General features: G+C 34.5%; 1 protein-coding gene and 1 long non-coding RNA gene across 2 annotated transcripts in view; one reads left to right on the top strand and one right to left on the bottom strand.

Annotated features, from left to right (window-relative positions):
- The window catches only part of LOC6041452 (diuretic hormone receptor), a 148,218-nt gene extending 137,644 nt beyond the window's left edge, over positions 1-10,574 (bottom strand). The window contains exon 1 of the mRNA XM_038261350.1: positions 10,464-10,574. Coding sequence (XP_038117278.1) covers positions 10,464-10,574 — 111 coding nt within the window. The remainder of the gene's footprint in view (positions 1-10,463) is intronic.
- Positions 10,575-15,992: 5,418 nt separating this feature from the next.
- Positions 15,993-16,834, top strand: LOC119768880. The gene is made up of 4 exons (XR_005278280.1): positions 15,993-16,100; positions 16,166-16,341; positions 16,395-16,554; positions 16,609-16,834. It is a non-coding gene; the product is annotated as an uncharacterized LOC119768880 (long non-coding RNA).
- The last annotated feature ends 913 nt before the right edge of the window (positions 16,835-17,747 follow it).

The following is a 17,747-nucleotide window of genomic DNA, read 5'->3' as shown; positions in this document are numbered from 1 at the left end:
CCCGTTTCAGAATGACAGAGCTCCTTGCGGTCCAATTCCGAGGTCGCTGGGCATTGTTCGGCCCCGCCTAAACATGGAAGCAAGCATCTGAAGGAAACTCGATCTATATTTAGACTTCCAATCCCTTCAGGCAAATCAGAGATCAGCGCGTATTTAATATGAGAAGATAACATGTTTTAACACTACGGATCAATTCACTGCTATAGTGTTAACCTTGTGATGGCCGACTGCTTAGCGTCCCAGACCACCAATCCGAAGGTGTGAGTTCGAATCCCACCTGATTCATTTTCGTTTTTGTTCATATTCAAAGTTCAAATTCCTGAATCCAAATTTCAAAGGTACCGACCGGGATTTGATCCCTGAACCTTCTGCTTGTGAGGCAGAAGCCGTAATCATTAAGCCAGGGAGCCGGTCGTGCTTTGAGATTTCTGATACAAAACTATGTACTATGCAACTAGACTAGCTTGAAGAAGTTATTGACAATACATCAAACATAAATAGAGCTACTCAGTAGCTCCAAAATAGGTATAAGGCTTTCTAGTCAGAATTTTACCAACACATTCAAAGTATGTTTACATTACAGCTGGAGGTTTGTTTGCATCAGGTTTCCTATCTCTTTCTAGCAAAAGTTTTTTATCAGGCGACTTCTAGCTGGTTTTTTTTACTGACCGCCCGATATGTCAGCCAACATACTTCGCAGGGCTGTAACAGCTCGAGCTCGACCATTGTTTGCATCAGGACACTGTGACGAGAAGTTCGTCATTTTTGGGTTAAATTTTTTTTTTACTGGGCCTAGAAAGTCTTATACCAGTAATATGATTTTTAAAGTTTATTTTGTAATGTGCTGGCACTGGCCAGCAGTGAAGTTATGGGAAAAATATAGTTTGTATTAGATTTGGCTGATGCTGATACAGATTTTGTTTGTATGTCCAAAATAGGTACATCCACCCTATGATTTAAGAAAGTAAATTTATAATGTTTTAAAAATACTTTCGATTTTTTAAAATTATTTTTTCGATGCAAAATTGAATCTTAAATCATACATTTTTACAAACTTTTGTTAAGATAACCCCCAAATTTATATGGAAACTTGTATAAAAAAACGTTAATCAATCCACCTTTCGGTGGTTGATGCTTTCCTCTCATTTATAGAGTGATTTCAACCCCCCTAAAGTGTCCACATGGTTTATGGATCGCCCCAAACGTGATCGCAGAACCAAAGAGGTCCTAATAAAAATAAGTGATGAGTAAAAAAAAACAGATTGCCTACAGATTTTTTGTCAAGATTGTACATACACCACCGTGGCGAAATAGATTGAGGTTATGTAAATTCAGAGCATTTTTTAAATTGCTTATAATTTTAGATAGATAAGTCAGCTCTTGAAAATTCTTAACCCACAAGAAAGGTCATTTCAGAACCTTTCTAAAAATATATAAAATGGCAGGTTTTCATGCAAAAACCACCCATTTTTGTATGCAACAGTTTTTTAAGCATAACTTTTGATGTGCTTTACTAAATCTTATAAATTTCAATAAGGACTTATGGGACCCCAAGACAAATCGAATGAGGCCAATACGGTTAAAATCGGCTCAGTCAGTGACGAGATATTCCAGTGACATTGTTTCGGTACACATGTCTACATTAGGGTGCCCAGAAAAAATGACCCCCTGCTCCACAAGCGGAAAACGGTTTTTTGGGTTATTTTAAGCATCTGTGCAGATTTTGAGTGAAATTGGTTGCGATTAACCCATTGATACCCGAGCTTAAAGTTGGTGAAAAAATTGTTTTTCATACAAAAATGACATTTTTAAATCGCAAATAACTTTTCAGGATCGAGTTTTACAGCTTTGGTGTGTTCTACAAAGTTGAAGAGCATTAAATTTCCATTGAGAATCTCACTTTTGGGTGGAAGTAGCGCACCCTGCAGAACAAACCGTAAGAAATTTGGATTTTCCATACATTTTTTCGATTTTTCCCATGAGCAGTTCTCTAGGATTTCAGTCATTCGATTTTTTTTTGTATTTTTTAATCCGACTGAAACTTTTTCGGTGCCTTCGGTATGCCCAAAGAAGCCATTTTGCATCATTAGTTTGTCCATAAAATTTTCCATACAAATTTGGCAGCTGTCCATACAAAAATGATGTATGAAAATTCAAAAATCTGTATCTTTTGAAGGAATTTTTTGATCGATTGGTGTCTTCGGCAAAGTTGTAGGTATGGATACAGACTACACTGAAAAAAAATGATACACTGTAAAGAAAATTTGGTGATTTATTATATTTTTTGATATATTTTAGAGGACATAAAATGCCAACTTTTCAGAAATTTCCAGGTTGTGCAAAAAATCTTTGACCGAGTAATGAATTTTTTAATCAATAATGATTTTTTCAAAAAATCGAAATATCGGTCGCAAAAAATTTTCAACTTCATTTTTCGATGTAAAATCAAATTTGCAATCAAAAAGTACTTTATTAAAATTTTGATAAAGTGCACCGTTTTCAAGTTATGGCCATTTTTAGGTAACTTTTTTAAAATAGTCGCAGTTTTTCATTTTTTTTAAATTAGTGCACTCACCCAAACAACCCACCATTTTTTATTGTCGATATCTCAGCAAGTAATGGTCCGATTTTCAATGTTAATATATGAAACATTTGTAAAATTTGCTGATCTTTTCGAAAACAATATTTTCAAAATTTTCATAACAAAACTAACATTTCTAAAGGGCCAAACATTCAATATTACGCCCTTTTAAAATGTTAGTCTTGATTTAAAAATTTTGAAAATATTGTTTTCGAAAAGATCGGCAAATTTTACAAATGTTTCATATATTAACATTGAAAATCGGACCATTACTTGCTGAGATATCGTCAATAAAAAATGCTGGGTTGTTTGGGTGAGACTTAGAAAACATCAATTTTCCTGTTTTTAAACCTTTGCATTGCAATATCTCAGCAACTAAAGGTCGTATCAACAAAGTCTGAAGAAGCAAAATATAGAGAATTTTCTCAGCTCTTCAAAAATATTTGTTCCAAAAGTGTGCAAACATGTGCACTTATTTTAAAAAATGAAAAACTGCGTCTATTTTCAAAAAAGTTACCTAAAAATGGCCATAACTTGAAAACGGTGCACTTTATCAAAATTTTAATAAAGTACTTTTTGATTGCAAATCTGATTTTACATCGAAAAATGAAGTTGAAAATTTTTTGCGACCGATATTTCGATTTTTTGAAAAAATCATTATTGATTAAAAAAATCATTACTCGGTCAAAGATTTTTTGCACAACCTGGAAATTTCTGAAAAGTTGGCATTTTATGTCCTCTAAAATATATCAAAAAATACAAAAAATTAAAAATAGTGATTTTTTGCAAATCAAGTTTTAGTGATAAAAAGTTAAATAAAAAAATCACCAAATTTTCTTTACAGTGTATCATTTTTTTTTCAGTGTAGTCTGTATCCATACCTACAACTTTGCCGAAGACACCAAATCGATCAAAAAATTCCTTCAAAAGATACAGATTTTTGAATTTTCATACATCATTTTTGTATGGACAGCTGCCAAATTTGTATGGAAAATTTTATGGACAAACTAATGATGCAAAATGGTTTCTTTGGGCATACCGAAGGCACCAAAAAAGTTTCAGTCGGATTAAAAAATACAAAAATTAAAATTGAAGAAAAAAGACCGATTTCGTAGAGAATTGCTCCCATACAAACTTCACCTCCGAGTATCAATGGGTAAATGTTGACCGATTTTGCTCATATTTGGCCCAGAGTCCTAAAATAGCTCAAGGAATAATATTCAGCTTGTGGAGCGAGGTTTTGAGAAAAAGTCCCATATTCTGGGCACCCTAGTCTACATACAGCCAAACACACAGACATTTGCTTTGCTGGTGATTCTGGATTGATATGTACAAATGAAGGTAGGTCTAGGAGGTCTAATTCAAAAGTTCATTTTTCGAGTGATTTTATAGCCTTTCCTCAGTAAGGTGAGGAAGCAAAAATCAATGATGCGAGTTGGCTTACTTGAACACAAGGAATCGATAGTCAAAATTTCACCAAAGAAAATAAAAAATATCGTGAAAAAATGGCAAAAAGTTAGATAATTGTTTATAATACATTTGAAATTCCCTTTCATTAAAATTTTCACTTTATTCTTTTTTATTGCTCAGTCTGAATTAATTTGTGAGAATAAAAAATACTCTAGTAACAGTGGATTAAATTGTATAATGATCAGCTGCAATTGCGCAGTTTGAAAAGGCATACAGGAAATCAAAATAATCACATTTACCTAATTTAAATTACAAACAAAAAACCAAGTAAAATTGGAAAACTTTCTGAACTCATGGAACAGTTGCATGTTTCCATCAACATTTTTAATCGTTCGTTTCAGCCATGCTAAGTAAATTAGGTGATGTCAATTTATGCAAAGTGCGATAAACTGACATCCTGTCCACCGTCAATCGTCCACTTGGTCAAACCTAACCTGGATCTACTACGTGCCCCAAAAGCCTTCCGATCCTTCCCGAAACCAAACATGCCATCTCCATTAATCGATTTATGCAAATCACCACCGGACGAACCCGTGCACATTATCCAGAAGGCGTAATGTCCCTCCCATTAGCCGGATATTTACCGGCGTCGGGCCGTCGGCCATCAACTGGCATGGTAATCCGTACGTACGTTCCGGAATCTCGGCCCGAAATTCTGCTTCCCTCTGCTTGCTGAGTCGGCTCCCGGTGGTGATGGGGTAATACATATTTGCTCAATTTTGGTACGCACTCCACGTGTGCTGCAATTGATATCTGATGGGAAATGAGGCTCTTGCGGAGAAGCCTATGCCCAATTCATTGTTACTAGGTTAGGGGAGGTTGTGGTGTGAAGGGACTTCATTTCACGCAACAATTTGACTTTTATTGGACAAACCAAAGATATCTGATTAGATCGTTTTGTCAAAAGCAAACACATTGTACCCACAGAGTAACCCAGAGTTACCAGTTCGAAGAAAAGTCATTTAATTTTTTGGCTCCATAAGGTTTGCTGGTAGCAGGCATTCGATGTACCTGCGATATACCACAAAGTTGAACCAAAAATCAAGAGGCAGTGTTAACTCTGTGTTACTCTGTGTTGTACCTATTCAGCTTAGCGCAGATGAGACTGCGGTAATTTAAAAATTGTAAAAAAAAATTTCACCAAAAACATAAATTTCTACGTCGCGTGTTTTCCAAACAAAGCATGCCAAGAAAAAAGATTTCTGGTTTTTGCTACCGTTGTCTGGAACTTTGGCCCGCAGGATATTGTGTGTCCGTTGTCCTTCTGTTCTGTTTGCGCGAGGCCAACATCTTTGCACCAAAGGTTATCTCCTCTCCGACTTTAGGTGACAACGGTGCGCTTGGACTCAAGGGGAGGCAGGGGATGGTTTACATTATGATTACCTTATGAAAGGGCCTTCCGTTTTGTTTTGTTTGCTTTTCGTCAGCTGAAGTACCCACCCACAACGCTCTTCTTGGGAGTTTTTGATGCAGGTCAGGGTGATAACAAAAGGATTCAGACGAAATGAGAAATTATTAGCACCATGAAATGAGTCCTCTACGACAAAAGGGATGTAAGGTTGAACAGATATTGAATGGTGAGATTCGACGTATATTTAAAAATTTTAATTGATGCATTTTCTTATAAATAGTAAATCTAATTCTGGTTTCTTGTTTGAAATAAAACTTTTTTAAAAGAAATCTGTGACTAGTCCACGTTGAAAATAATTTAAAAAAAATCTTTATTATAAAACGTTACATCTAAATGTACCGTCATCAGGGGTGACATTGGGACTAGAGGTGAGATTGGGTCATACAAAACTGCATAAATTTGTATGACCCTCATTTCCTAGGCCCACTGTCACCCCTGATGACGGTACTAAATATCACAAGAAATGAATTTGTCGAAGTTGGGAATCGTCAAATTAATTCAAACCTTTTCAAATCTTCAAATTATAAAAAAATATTATTTTTAACGAATCCTACCAAAAAAATCATAGGGCAAGAAAATGTTTTTTAATGAAAATTTCAATGCCCAGAAAAAATGCTCCACAAGCGAAAAACGGTTTTTTGGGTTATTTTAAGCATCCGTGTAAATTTTGAGCGAAATTGGATGAGATTAACTCATTGATACCCGAGCCGTAAGTTGGCGAAAAAAATGTTTTTCATGCAAAAATGACTTTTTCAAATCGCTAGTAACTTTTCAGGATCGAGTTTTACAGCTTTGGTATGTTCTACAAAGTTGTAGAGCATTACATTTTCAATAAGAATCTCACTTTTGGGAATATTTGGATGGAGAAGCGCACCGTGCAGACCAAACCGTAAGAATCTTGAGTTTTCCATACATTTTTTCAATTTTTCCAATACAAACTTCACTTCCGAGTATCAACGGGTAAATGATAACCGATTTTGCTCATATTTGGCCCAGAGTCCTAAAATAGGTCAAGGAACAATATTCAGCTTGTGGAGTGAGGTTTTGAAAAAAAGTTCCATATTCTGGGCACCCTATTGTGTAATCATCTGAAAACAATTTAAGGTCATTGTTCTGCGATTGTAATCATTTTCAACACGTTTGAGTTGATTAAAAAATATTTTGAGTTTTAGTGAATTTTCGTTGTACAATATTGCAAATTTTGTGTACTCTTCGAAAAAAATTCTGACATGGACACTCATTGACACTTTTTTTTTAAATCGAGAAGCTGTATTTTTTTTTTGATTTATATCAAATCATAAGTGGCTATCTCTCGAAAACAGTAGCACCGTACTTTTCGATTGCAAGTTGATTTTACATAAAAACTGACTTAAAAACAATTTAATAAAAATTTGTACTGAAAAAAAAAAACAATCTAAAAAACACTCGATGGCAACATTTTTTTCCGTTCTTTTCTATGGCTCAGAAGTTGTGGGTTTTTGTCATAAAAAAAATAAAATAAAATAAAAATGGGAACATCCATAAACCACGTGGACACTTTTCAGGAAATTTCAAAAAAATCTTTCTAAGTAGTGAACAAAAATCTGGCCGACAATATCTCATTGTTATGAATGGGAAGAATATGAATTATTTCAAATGAGCAATTCTGAGAGATTTCGGTATTTCTATTTTTGTACTTTTTAATCCGGCTGTACCTTTTTTGGTGCCTTCGGTCTGTCCAAAGAAGCCATTTTGCATCATTAGTTTGTCTATAGAATTTTACATACAAATTTGGCATCTGTCCATACAAAAATGATATATGAAAATTTTAAAAATCTGTATCTTATGAAGGAACTATTTGATAGATTTGGTGTCTTCGGCAAAGTTGTAGGTATGGATAACGACTACACTTTTGTCACTAAAACTTGATTTAAAAAAACACTATCTTTATTTTTTTTCAATTTCTGATATGTTTTAGAGGAGATAAAATGCCAACTTTTCAGAAATTTCCAGGTTGTGCAAAAAACCATTTAGCGAGTTATGAATTTTTGAATCAATACTGATTTTTTGGAAAAATCGAAATATTGGTCGCAAACATTTTTTAACTTAATTTTTGATGCAAAATCGAATTTGCAATGAAAAAGTACTCTAGTGAAATTTTGAGTGTGGACCGTTTTCAAGTTATAGCCATTTTAGGTAACTTTTATGAAAATAGTCGCAGTTATTAATTTTTTTTTTAATTTTATGTTTATGTGTGTGCAATATTGAAAAAAAATATTTAAAAAAAAACTGTGATTTTTTTTGTTGATACGACCCTTAGTTGCTGAGATATTGCCATGCAAAGATTAAAAAACAGGGAAATTGATGTTTTTTAAGTCTTACCAAAACAACCACCCATTTTCTAATGTCAATATCTCGGCAACGTATGGTTCGATATTCAGTGTTAATAATATAAAAAACATTCGTGAAATTTTTCGATCTTTCCGAAAACAATATTTATTTTTTTTAATCATGCCTATTGTTTCACAAGGGCCTAGTATTGAATGTTTGGCTCTTTTGAAATGTTAGTCTTTATAAAAAAAATCTTTGTTTCAGTGTAGTCCTTATCCATACTTACAACTTTGCCGAAGACACCAAATCGGTCAAAAAATTCCTTCAAAGGATACAGATTTTTGAATTTTCATGTATCATTTTTGTATGGACAGCTGCCAAATTTGTATGGAAAATTATATGGACAAACTAATGATGCAAAATGGCTTCTTTTGGGCATACCGAAGGCACCCAAAAAAGTTTCAGCAGGATTAAAAAATAAAAAAAAAATAAATCCTAAAAGAAACCGATTTTGTAGACAATTACTCAAATGGTTTTAAAATTTTGAGAGTTTATTTGATTTCTGGCCTGGAAAAGGTTGAACTTTAATTTTTCACTCAAATAAATATTTACTGTTTTTTTTTCGGTTTTCACCTAAGCTCGTGCATTTGAATCAAAAAAATGTTCAAAATAGGTAGAAAATGTCAAATTCTGGCACCGATAATGTTAAATTGTTATGTTAGAAACATGAAAAATCTGAAGTATTGAAGCTTCTGAAAAATAACAAGATTGAAAAATAAGGTGAAACTGGATTGAAATTCCCCTAAATCCAATAATCTGTCGATTGACTCGTTTTTGGTAGTATTTTTGGTTGGTTTTTGGTGGTATTTGGTTATCCCGACTTAGAGAAATTTCAACGATTTAAAAAAATCTTAAAAATAAATTGAAAATCAGCTTTAACATTTTTGGGTTTCAAGTCATTTTAGCGCAAAATTGATTATTTTGTCAACATTGGTCAAAATTTTCCCATAGTTTCAGAGGAATTTAATAAAACACTTTAATACCAAAATAATACCAAAATGTGCCATTCTGACTTGGATTTTGTTTTACAATTTCAAGTCATTTCTTAAGGGGGTATATCAAAAATGTTTAAAATCAAGTTTAAAATTTCCGGTTTTCAATGAAAGCATTCGCTTTGAGACATCATTTTAGCGCAGAATTAATTATTTTATCGAAATTGGTCAAAAATTTCCCACAGTTTCAAAGGAATTTGATAAAATACTGTAATACCAAAAGAATACCAAAATGTGGTGTTCGACCATTGACAAATTCTGCAATTTTGCAATATCAAAACAATACCTTAAATTGGTATGATACCAAATTTTGCTCTTGCATAATCCTTAAGACAAATTTTAAAGGGTCCAGGAATACCAAAATTTGGTATTGATATCAGAGAAAGGTATTATTACGCATTTCCCTTGTTATTTACCCATGCTCGGGAGGATACGAGCTATCTGTGAAATGTTCATTTTTAGAGCACGATTATAGCATTACGATACTGAAGCAGATAAAACAGTGAGTTTTTTCACCTTTAGATCATTTTGATGATCTGGCAACCCTGCTATGATATATTTTAGATTAAATAGAAAATGAGAAAAATGTCCCATCAACCTACAAAACAGGGGGATGAAGTTATGTTTTGAAAGTAGAATCTAAAAGACCACCCTAGTGCCCCATAGTTGCAGGACAAGCTGCAAACTCGGCAAAACCAAGCAACTTTTAGCTCGGTACATGCGTGTCGTCCTTGCGAGCCGCCGGGGAGTCAAAGGTTCAACTTCTGCAAACACAGTAAAACACGTGGTGGGATGGAACCTGCAACCTGCAGCAGTGCTCGCAAAGTTCTCCGGAAAACTGATCCGATCCGGAGCAACCCAAGTAACATTTTTTTCCAGGAGTTCTACAAGAGCTCTTCAAGATAGCTACAGCATAGCAGTTTGGACCGCGGTAGGATAAAACTCTCTTCAAAACTTCTTCAGGAGTTTGGAAGAGTACTTGAAGAGAATTTTATCCTACCGCGGTCCAAACTGCTATGCTGTAGCTATCTTGAAGAGCTCTTGTAGAACTCCTGGGAAAAAATGTTACTTGGGAACTAAGCTGGATTTAGCAGCAGCAGCAGCAGTCGGTGCTGGTTCCGGTTGGGAAAAGAGCAAAAACGAGCATCCATCCATACATTAATATTAAGCAAACTTAAGAGCAATCGCAGAGATTTATGCGAAAGCCGGTCTCGGTCGGAATTTTCACAAAAGGGTTTTCTGTTGTTGCATTTCGATGGTATGAGAGTTGGGTGGGAAATGTTTCCGATATGAAATATAATCCAATTGCAATGTGCGAAGAGCAGCACGATTTGCGGATTCTGCACTGTTGATTGGGAAAAGGGCTAACCTTATCCAATTAGTAGCAAGCCCTTGTTTGGATTCTGGGGTAAACCCTTCTTTTGAAGGGATTTAATTTATGTTTCGTGTGCTTCTGATTGCAAACTGTTTGTAACGATGGTTTTCAAACTGAATCTCAATTTCAATTTCGTTTATTAACGTAAACTTTGAACTTATTTTTGCAACATTTCTCCCCCTTTTCTCTCTTTTGTTTGGGGTAATTTTAAATTACTTTCCAACTCCTACCGCTTCGTTTCCTTGTGCAAACAGTTTAGTGTACTCTGCCCTCCCAGTGGGGTTCTCCTTTGGTGTGATACTTTGCCAGCGTAGTCCACGGTTGACTGGAACTACACGGCTCAGGACACGGTCGGTACGGTCCCAGCGTGGCCATCTTCGTGGTGGTGCATTTGAAGAAAATAGGGAAGCCTCGCAATAATCTCTTCCCTTAAAAAGGCCACTCAGTGCTTTGTGGGATTCTCGTAGGATCGGTTCTCTTTAAATTTTGTTGCAATTTCCATGATTCAATTGTTTTTTGTTCAGAATTATCTAAGGCAAGTATTGAAAAATAACTTTTTGTATTAAACAAAAGACATGTCTTTTATTTCCTTATACACGATTTTATAGAAAAAAATTATCAATTTCTTTAAGAATTTCCAACCAACGCTGGCCATAATACTGTCCCAATCAACGTTTCTCTTTTCGTTGAGAGCTGTGGTCCACGACTGAAGAAGGTTGGCAAACAAACGCTAATTGATTGGTCACGTCCGTGTTCCCGGACCGATTGAATCCTTTCTTTGGTTCTCTCTTTTTTTCCTCTACTATGGATGCCTTTGACTAATAAGTGATTCAGTTTTTTTTTCAACTCGAAAAATAAAATAAAGGGGAAAAAGGAAGCCCTTCTTGCTTTATATTAGTCGATGTTGGAGTTGGAGAAAATTTCAAAAGAATTTCTTTAAGGGTGCACAGCAGCCAAGGAAGTTGTTGTCTTCTTATTCCAAATTTGTCAAACTTACGGACCCAATCCTGCAAGAATTTGATTGTAAAAATCGTGTAACTTTGTCGTAAATAACTTTGAAGACAGTAATTTAGGGGATGAATAAAAAATCATATCGATAGTTCCCGTAGTTTTGAAGATACTAAAATGTCTGTAACAAAAATCTGGGTGCAAAATCTATGGTTGAAGTGTACCGTTAATTTTAATTATTAATCAAATTTTCCCCTAAAATATTCTCTGCAGCGGATGTTTGTTCTTCCCACGAACTGACGCCCACCGTATCGATTTCCCTCGATTAATTGGGCCATAATTGAAAAGGATAATAAATTTAACGTCCGTTGTTCACGTTCGGCGCGATATAATGAAAAACGTACGTGGTAATTGCGATCATGCCCTGAATTGTGGTGAATATTTTGTTGTTTTTTTTTTGTTCGTTCCCACTTTGTACACAACATATCGATGAACCCCATCAATATTGGTTGGAAAATAACTCCCCGCCAATTGAGAGCACAAGCAATTTTCAGTGAATTTTTCAGTACTAAATTTAGTGCGGGAAATTGCAGCACTAAATCGCTGGAGTTCTTGAAAATTAATTGGCCAATTAAATGTGGGGTCGACCACATTTCTGTGCGTGCTCAATTAGAGCCTTTGAAAACTGGGGAGATCGTATCAAAGTAGCTTTAAAGTGTCTCTCTGGGGAGGTGTTTAAAATCTCATTAATCGATGATGCCCACGTGCGGGACGCAAGCCATCGGTGGATCAATATCGCAAGCGGTCGTTGCTACCGTGAGGAATCCCATAAAATCCTCCAAGGATTTTCCTTCCAAGAAGTTGGTATTCAAGCAGGGGTTAATGGAGTAAAATGAGCAAAACAATCAATCTTATAAATAAGTTTTTTTTTATCTCATGGGTAAAATTTGCCGCTTCCCATATAGAAATTTTGAATAACACTCAAATTTACCCCTACTGACCTCGTCACTTCCTCCGAGGCATACTAACAAAAGAAGTTTGATTGACTTTTAATTACACGACACAGGCAAGCTTTCCGCAATGCTTCCCACCATAATTATTTGAACACACAATGGAATAGACTAAAAAAAACTTCAACAGTTTTATGTTGTGGATTCTTTTCGACTGTAATTAAGCCATTTAAACAAAGTGAATTCAGATCAAGCTGATTTGATTTGAAAGTATCATTTAAAATTTTATGCTTCTATTTTTTCATTTGTCAGAGCAAACTTAAGCTTTTTGAGTTACATTTTAAAACGTTATCTCAGAATAAAGAGAAACAAATATTATCAAATCCTATCATTTGAAACGTTATCACTCTGAAGGGTAAAAATGCACAGACATGGGACAGTAGGGTGTAATATGGTTGTATGGAAAAAAATAAAGTTGTCCAAATTTAGCTAGCACAGCAACTTTTTGATTTCTTGTAGGGTCCTTAACAACTCCCCAAAGTTTGGTAACGATTGGTTAAGTCCCCACTTTTTCGCAAAACTATTAAATTTTCCATACAAATTTGTATGGGAAAAATATTTTTTTTTAATCATGATATTTAAAAAATCCACGTATCACGCTATATCAAAACCGGATTCATATTCAGATGCTCTGGAATGTGCTCTACAACTTTCCCGAAGAGAGTATGGTGCTAACTTGCTCCTATAAAAAGATACAGCGTGTTCAAAACTCGTCTAAAACGTGTTTTTTTTTTATCGAAAAAAGACGAGTTTTGAGAACGCTGTATCTTCTTTCAGGAGCCAGTTATCAACATACTCTATTGGGGAAAGTTGTAGAGCACATTCCAGAGCATCCGAATATGAATCCGGGTTTAGTATAGCGTGAAACTTGGATTTTTTAAATATCAAAATTCAAAAAAATGATTTTTCCCATACAAATTTGTATCGAAAATTTAATCGCTTTGCGCAAAGTGAGGACTAAACCAATCGTTCCCAAACTTTGGGGAGTTGTTTACTGCCCATGTTCGCATAAATGTCCCATATGCAAAAACAGCAAGCTGAGAAAAACGCATTTGAAGTTTGTCCCACACATAAGGCTACGTGTTAAGTTTTCACGAAAAAACTGGATTTCCTCCTGATTTCTAGAACAAAGTACTGGATGTTATAGGCTCTTTTGAAAGAGCACACGATTTTGAACCAAACTGCATCAATAACTCTAAAGTGATGAAAATGCATATGGGACATTTATGCGATCATAGGCAGTTTAGGACCCCAAAAGGAACTAAAATAATGCTGTGCTGGAAAATCGATTTTGATATTACACCCTAATGGGACAGTAGGGTGTAATATGGTTGTATGGAAAAAAATAAAGTTGTTCAAATTTAGTGAGCACAACAACTTTTCAGTTCCAATTGGGGTCCTTAACAACTACCCAAAGTTTTAGAAAAATTAAGTTTAGGTTAAGTCCCCACTTTGCGCAAAACTATTCAATTTTCCATATAAATTTTAAGGGGAAAACCAGTTTTTTGGATTTGATATTTTTAAATCCAAGTTTCACGCTATATTAAAACCGGATTCATATTCGGTTGCTCTGGAATGTGCTCTACAACTTTCCCGAAGAGAGTATGGTGATAACTTGCTCCTATAAAAAGATGCAGCGTGTTCAAAACTCGTCTAAAACGTGTTTTTTGTTCGAAAATCACGTTTTAGACGAGTTTCGAACACGCTGTATCTTTTTTTTTCAGGAGCAAGTTAGCACCAAACTCTCTTCGGGAAAGTTGTAGAGCACATTCCAGAGCAACCGAATATGAATCCGGTTTTAATATACCGTTAAACGAGGTGACTTTGATAGGTTTGCGAAATGAAGAGTACAATTAAAATACGTACGGAATGGTTTATTATCATACTGACCGTAGTAGAGAAGTGTTCAAAGTACCTCAAGAAGAACTTTTCATAAAATTTTGAAAAGTTAAAAAAGTTAGTTAACTATAGTTGAGAAAATGTTGATGAATGTAATTATTTTAAACTTCTCAAAGTTTCATGAATTTCTCAATGAACATGATTTTGAATCGGAAAACGGAATGAATTTTCTGATTATTTGGACAATTTTCCACTAGGAGAAGGTTGAATAAGTTTGTAAATAATATAAAATATGTGTTTTTGAAACACAATTAAAAAACATCTCCAAATTTATAGGCAATTTCAGTAGATGAATGTGAAGAATGTGAAAACTAGTGATTCGTGCTTCGAATTCAGTATAAAACGCAACATAAATCGATAATTTTATAAACAAAAGTAGTTTTAACAAATTTCAGGCAAAATTCCGTCATTTTAACAAACTAAATATAAACATTGATTTTTTTTCTTAAAAACTATATCAGGTACTTTAGTGATGGTACATTTAACGTACAAATAAAGTTTGAACATCTTAAATATGATTTTAACAAGAAAAACTATGAATATCAAAGTCCCTAAAATTTTTTAACGTAGTTATTTTTCCAAACACTATTGAAAACACTTTTTTTTCCAAAATAGTGCATAGACTTTGTGTGGCCTACCCCAGTACATGTTTTAAAATTAATAATCTTGAGAAAATCTTACCTGATGAAAAATATTCCAAAAACAAATTGAAATCTTATCAAAGTCACCCCGGTTTACGGTAGCGTGAAACGTGGATTTTAAAAATAGAAAAATAAAAAAAAATTGAAAATTTAACCAAACTTTCTCAAACTTTGGGGAGTTGTTTAGGACCCCAAAAGGAACTGAAAAATTGCTGGGCTGGGAAATTGATTTTGTTATTACACCCTAATGGGACAGTAGAATGAAATCATCAAAATAAACAGCCCAGTGTCACTGTTCTTTTCTAAACTCGTGGCTCGGCAAATAATGCAATGTTAGAATGACCCAACTGTAAATTGTTACACGGAGAAAAAAGAGTTCCTAAAATCGTGAACAAGCGTTCATGAAATTGGGAACCACGAACAAAGTGTTCAAATTCCATGGTACGTTTTTCGAAATCGTACCATGAGATTTGAACACTTTGTTCGTGGTTCCTATTTTCATGAACGCTTGTTCACGATTTTGGGAACTCTTTTTTCTCCGTGTAGATGTGCTTGATGTAAGACTTTATATAGCTTTTTTTGTTTCTATGAGTAATGGACTCATGAGAAGAAACAAATTATTATTCATGCTTCCTTGGCAACTCTTTTTTTGAATTCTTACAATGTGGTTTCAAGGTTTTTTAAAATTAAGTCCCATAATATATTATATTTTATAGTTGAACGTCGGATTTTAAAAATGAAAAAAAAATAACATTCTGAAAAATATTCACTGGAGACAACATTCTGTTATACTCTACGAAAATCATTTCTGACTAAAAAAATCTACTATTTTCGAGTGTCTGAAAATGATCGTTATAATGTTCGTTTTTGGTGATTTAAAATTGGACAATTAGTTGCTAAGTTTCAAGCCTCTCAAAGAATAAAAATTGTCATAGTCAAGTTTTTCTAAATGTCATCCAATAAGATTTAATTTTTCAAAAAAGATAGATAGGCAAATATTCTTCGAATTTCAATGTAAAAAAGTCAAACATTTGGGAAATTTTCCGATCTTTTTTTTTTTTTGGGATTAAGTTGTTCTGTATTTTGAAAATGAGACATGTCCAATTAATCTTTTGGTATAAATTTGCTGCCATATAATTAACTTTATCAGCAATTTTCAATGAAATGAAATTGAATTCAAGGTTACACTACAGTTGACGTTTATCAATCTCAAGTGTTAGATCAACAGATCGATAACGTGCGTGATTCATTAACCGTAACTAGCTTACGCTTCCGTTAGTTAGATTGTAGTTTTCACAGCAGAATGGTGTCCCTCAAATCATTTCGCACTTTAGGCCGGCTCTACGCCTGGGTAATGTTCCTGGTTTCGCTGGGTGTAATAATAGCGATAAAATTGGACAAAAGTGAGCGGTTCAAGCGTTTGATGTAAATTTTGTGAAACATGTGTTTTTGTTTTGTTTGTTTTTAGATGCTACCGGTACGATCATTGCAACTGTTGTGGATAGAATTGATGTTCAGCTGGCGATAGCGTTTTGGTTTGATAAAGGAAATTTTGAACACATTATGCTGTCCCTTTGTGCACCATTTACACAAAGTGTCATTTACGTGGTTGCCGCTGCTATTTTCGAAATTGCAATTGTCTATGTAAGTCTAGTTCTAAGTTGTTTGAATTTCTATTGCAAAGATTACTTTTTCAGAAATCCGCCATTCTTGTTTCACTGTACGACCTCTTTTTCTTTATAATGTCAATTATAGACTTAATAGTATTCATAATACTGTTTAAATATTTTCGTGGAATGTTTGTTGACATTTCAGAAGTGGAAAGAGCGCTTTATCTAATATTTGCTGGGTGGATTGGTAAGTACAACAATACACTTATTTTCAAATTTATCAGCATGTTTTAATTCACAGTGTACGTAATTACAATTTCGTGGCTCTTGAGAGGCGTTTCGCGATACATCAATGCTGTGAACCAACCAGCAACACTTGTTAGTTACGGAGACGTCGTTGTCACAGAGTTTGTAAGTGTGAGTGCAACCCAGGTTCGATATTGACACTCTTAACTTTTTATTTGCCAAATGCTCTTGAATAAGTCGTGCAATCGATCGATGATAAATAAAGAAATATATTTTTTATATCTGTCCAAACACATTTTTAAATTAATTTCAACAAATAATTACTCAAAAAATCAAACAAGCATTGTAGCAGCTTCTCAAATCCCTCAACTTTAATCCTCAATCGGTGGTGACCCAGATAACGGCACGACATCAATTGCACATGTCAACGACAGCACCTTCCCCCTTCCCGTTGAGAGTGACCAGAGTGTGGCCACCACACTGATCAAAATCCATAAATCCTGGCCTTCATAACGGAAATGGCAAGAAACAGCAGGCAGCAGTGCATCGTGAATGTAATAGTCACAAATTTCAAACGTGCTGAAGTGATGATAAACGTTTCTGCTACTCTAGGGGCAGACGCAGCTGGGAAGGATGCAACGTCTGGGATATTTTTGTTGCTTTATGGTCATACGGAACGGTTTTCATGTTTCCCATGTTGCTTTTATACATTATTTGGACCATACAGTATGTAAAAAAAAGTATTTACACCCCTTGGTCACTATGCACATTTTGTGATTAAACTTGTAAACAATTTAAAGTTTGACAGAAACCTAGTACTACGTTTTGTTCAGAAACTCATGCCGAACATTTGGCTATAAAAAGCTCATGAAAAGATGATTTCCATAAAAATTCATATAACAAATACTATTACAGAAATCAAAAAAGGTGCAAAAAAAGTTTGTACACCTTTTGAAAAATTAACATAATAGTAGTTTATGTAACAAGTTGCAAAAAGAGGATTTTTTCAGCACGAGTCGTATATTTATCCAACGAGGTTCACCGAGTTGGATAAATACGAAGAGTGCTGAAAAAATCAAGTTTTGCAACGAGTTCCATACAACATTTTTTGCAATTCCGTCGTGAAACTACTTACTTTTCTTGTCATTCTTGAACGACGAAATAGCCTACTTTTCTGTACCAAAAAAACAGAAT

This window comes from Culex quinquefasciatus, chromosome 3 (assembly GCF_015732765.1).
Source record: "Culex quinquefasciatus strain JHB chromosome 3, VPISU_Cqui_1.0_pri_paternal, whole genome shotgun sequence".
NCBI classification, from domain to species: domain Eukaryota; kingdom Metazoa; phylum Arthropoda; class Insecta; order Diptera; family Culicidae; genus Culex; species Culex quinquefasciatus.
This window is presented reverse-complemented; position numbering and strand designations above follow the sequence as displayed.